The sequence below is a fragment of the Triticum dicoccoides genome, chromosome 5A (genome assembly GCF_002162155.2).
Source record: "Triticum dicoccoides isolate Atlit2015 ecotype Zavitan chromosome 5A, WEW_v2.0, whole genome shotgun sequence".
Lineage (NCBI taxonomy): Eukaryota > Viridiplantae > Streptophyta > Magnoliopsida > Poales > Poaceae > Triticum > Triticum dicoccoides.
Genome location: NC_041388.1, coordinates 409,123,425 through 409,127,417, shown reverse-complemented (window position 1 = coordinate 409,127,417; position 3,993 = coordinate 409,123,425). Strand labels below are relative to the sequence as shown.

The following is a 3,993-nucleotide window of genomic DNA, read 5'->3' as shown; positions in this document are numbered from 1 at the left end:
GGGCTTTGGTGTTTGGGACGCCTCGCCGTCATATTTTTTAGCTAGTGATGAAGCCTCGTGGCCATTCGAATGGATGCCTTGGGAATTGGGGGCGGTGGAGGCCAATAATGGGTAGGTGGTTACCGGTCACGTCGCCCCACTCGTAGTTGATTAATTGAAACACACAGATTCGTGTGCGGGCGAAGGGTTGCTTCAAATGAAGGAAGAATACGCTGAAACGTTCCTCCCACGTTGATGGCCGGGTATGGAGCTAGCTCCATAAATTATGTTGATTGGCATCCATATGGTGAATGCGCTAGAGTGTCATTTTGGCCCCATATCATCATATTGATAGTTATTATGGTGATCAGGGTCATATGATGACTCTCCTGGAGTTGCTCTAAGAGCTCGAGAAGAGCTCACATACACACGCTTCTTCGTCGTCGTCCTCACCTAGCTTGTGTATTGTGTTTCATGAATGAGTCGGATTATGACTTATGCCATATGTGTACGCTGCCTTATTTTGTCATGCAAGAAAACAAGTTGAAACGTTTTTTCACTAGTGATGGATGAATCCGAACAAACATGGATACGTTTAGTTTCTCCCGGTCTCCCTAGTGGAGCCGTTTCACTTTTATCCATTAGAGGTCGCTCCACTTTCATAGATGAAGCCACTTCCTCTTCTATTTTGTCTGTCTTCTTGTTCTCAAGCCTTGTTTCGTCTATCGCTTTCCCATCTCGCTTCTAGGGGTGTGCATCGCTAAGTGAGAGAGCATACCTTTGTAACACCTTCTCTTGCGATTCTGTACGGGGAGAGAGGCAATTAGGTTTTTGGATAGCGGCCACACTCCTCCATCGTGGTTGCGATGATGACTTTCCCGAGGATGACTTCTTTCCCGACATCAACGACTGTCTCTTCTTGAATTCTCCTTTCACCGCACCATATGTCATATGTGTGTCATTTCTCATTTTTTTTTGCTAAGATGGTAATGACCCGATTGTGATATTGTGCGTGGGAATAATTTTATTTACGGGCACCGTGTCAATAAAGTTATACCACTACAGTAAGTTTACCGTCAATGTTCAGATTAGGACGATCAAATCGCGCCCTATGGAGACCCGTACGGGCTACTGCAGCTTGGGTCAATGAAAACTATATCCACAGGTTCCCGGAGACAGCCATGCCATATTCTGTCAATCTGTCACGGGGCAGATGTTCTGGCAATGGGGATACAGCGCATTAACAATGATAAAATGGACCTCCAGCTACTTTCGCCGAGTGATCTCGTGCGAGGCTGCGAATGCCGACATGACCATTTAATTAACCAACTTTTTTATACCGAAAGCTGATTACGATGTGAGGTTTCCTTGTAGCCCTAGAAGTAAAGAAGGTACTAACAATTAGTAGTTGCATTTTTACGCTTGCTTGGTGAAGAGGTGCCACCCTTGCAGAACAACGAGAAATACCGTTGGACCAAAAGTAATCGAGGTGCAACAGAAGAGCTTTCTCGTGCCATTCGGTGCACCTTTCTGCGGTGAAGTGTTGACCTCCTCCGATGAAGAAGAAGAGGCGGACAAGTTGACTCGTCTCTTCCTTCTCCCAGACGGTGCACTGCACTGCACCGTTCCGTACCGCTGGCCTGGGTCATCCAGAGAAGCAAATTGATCGAGTCAAACCGATCCGACGGCCGCGATAGCCCCGCCCGTCGCATCCGACGGCGGCCCCGCCACCAGCAAGGATTATAAACTGACCGCTTCCTGCCAATTTCCGCCCCCCGATCCCCAACCTCCTCGCAGCTATACACATCCCACCACCACCTCCTCGCGCGCCGCCGATCGCCATGGGCCTCAATCTCCTGCGGCTCGCGGCGACGCTACTCTCCCCGGGGGCCGCCTCCCCGGCCTCCGGCGCCGACGCGCAGGGCGCGGTGCTGCGGGCGACGGCGCACCACCCGTCCACGGCCCCGCCGTCCGCGCACCACCTGGACGCGCTCCTCGCCTTCGGCCGCGGCTCGCGCCTCTCCGCCGCGGCGCTCGCGTCCGCCTTCACGGACCGCCTGCGCGCCGCGGCCTCCGGCGGCGGCGACGCCGCCGTGGCCCTCAAGTGCCTCGTCGCGCTCAGGGTCCTGCTCGCCCGCGGCGCCTTCATCCTCCGCGACCAGCTCCTCGTCGCCCTCCTCCGCCACCCGGCCTCCGGCCGCAACCCGCTCGCGCTCGCCGCCTTCCCGCTCGGCCGCTCCTTCGCGGCCGCCTCCTGGGTCCGCTTCTCCGCGCGCCTCCTCGAGGTGCTCCTCCTGCTGCCGGACGCCTCCTGCGACCCCGACCACCTCACCGCGCTCCCCAACCCGCGCCTCGTCTCCGAGCTCGCCGCCTTCGCCTCCGTCGCCGCCGCCGTCCGCCAGGCGCCGCCCCCGTCCTGCGCGCCGCAGGCCCACGCCCTCGTCTGGGAGGCCGTCCGGCTCGCCGAGGAGGACCGCGTCACGGCGGAGCGCAACATCGCCGCGAGGGTCCGGGAGATGGGCGAGCGCCTCGACACGCTCGGCCTGGCGGACGCGATGGAGCTGGTGTGCGTGCTGAAGCGGGTGGAGGAGAGCGCGGCGTCCCCGCCGGAGTGGAAGTGGGCGGGGCTGGACGAGGCCGTCGTGGCCGACGCGCGGCGGCTGCGCGAGCGCGCCGAGGAGGTGCTGCTGCGGAGGACGGAGCAGGACAGGCGGCTGCTGCGGAGGGACCCGGCGTGGAGCGCGTCCGCGCGCGTCGCCATGCTGCCGGCCCGCGGCGGCGACGGCCCGGCCGTCCGGTTCGGCTCCTCGCGGTGGTCCGGCGCAGTTCCTTCGTGGCGATAGGACATCGGCGGCGATGCCTGTGCCTGCTCTACTGGTTGCAAGTTTCAAACATTTGTTTGTTGTAGAAATCTGAACATTTGTTCGTTGAAGAAGCTGAGCAGAATGATCCAGGCTGCTTTTTTGACCGTTTGATCGAAGATCGTTTCGAAGTAGGAGCACAACTTTTCTTTTCTTGATTAAATTATGTGCTGCTTGCTGGTTTCACGATCAAACATGAGAGCCGTGATGATCCGTGAAGGCGAAAGATCGGCCAGAGCATTGAGTGCTTGACAAGCCCCTTCCGTTCCTGCGCTGGAAAATGACATTTTGCCGCGATTGTTCTCCACAAAGATGCAATCATGCAAATTACAGTACACGCGTTCTCCGGATGTGGTACAAAATTAAGAATCGGATATTTATTACCTATCATATCACGCACGAATTCGTTCTCCAATTTCGCAATCTGATAGCGCGCACCCTTCATAAACAATTTGTGTCTTTTGACTTTGCAAGATGTGCAGGTGGTGTAAACAATGAGGTCACTTAGTTGCGTTGGGTGTACGTGCGCATCAAGCCACGTTGGGGGCTTGTGCTTTTGACTTGTTCATTCATGTGCTTGGCATTCTATTAGCGGATTGCGTTTCGTAATGCTCTCTTTGTTTACAAACTAAAGTCGGCGCCACCACGCATAGATTATCCATCTGCTCGCTCCATTTCCAGGCAAATGCCCGCGCAAAAGCCTGGTTCGTACCTAAAAGAGATACCGCAGAGCACACCGTATGTTCGGCATTTCATAGTAGCAAAAACTAGCAATATATGTTCTTTGTTATCCCGCGGAAAACTAGTTATTGATGTTTAACGCGAGGCGGGAATGTCATGTTCGGCTCCTCGCTGTTCAGGGAAGTTGATTGTCGACGTAAGGGACGGAAATTGACAAAATTTTGTTTGTTGTAGTAATTTGTGAGGCTGTGGCGCAGGGATGAGGGAAAAGTGTGGAAAGTTAAGGCTCAGGGCAAAATGGAGTAGTACTAAGAAACAAGGGGCACAAAAATAAAAACCCCACATTTATTTGTACATCTATATCCATCTACGCCGGCTCTTTGCAGATAGAGCATCAATTCCTCTTCAGCAGCCACATCCAGTGGCGGAGCTAGGCAGGAATCTCTATGGGGTATGGAAGAAAGGCAAAATA

At 54.8% G+C, this 3,993-nt stretch overlaps 1 protein-coding gene across 1 annotated transcript; it reads left to right on the top strand.

The window, feature by feature from the left end:
• The first annotated feature begins 1,767 nt into the window (after positions 1-1,767).
• On the top strand, positions 1,768-2,928 carry LOC119301894 (putative clathrin assembly protein At4g40080). Its single transcript, XM_037578886.1, has one exon. It carries the CDS (start codon positions 1,821-1,823, stop codon positions 2,820-2,822), a length of 1,002 nt encoding a protein of 333 aa, XP_037434783.1. The 5' UTR covers positions 1,768-1,820; the 3' UTR covers positions 2,823-2,928.
• Positions 2,929-3,993: the final 1,065 nt, after the last annotated feature.

Bases quoted from the DNA above. Each gene is read 5' to 3' on its own strand.
- LOC119301894 (XM_037578886.1), top strand. From the start codon at position 1,821: ATGGGCCTCAATCTCCTGCGGCTCGCGGCGACGCTACTCTCCCCGGGG.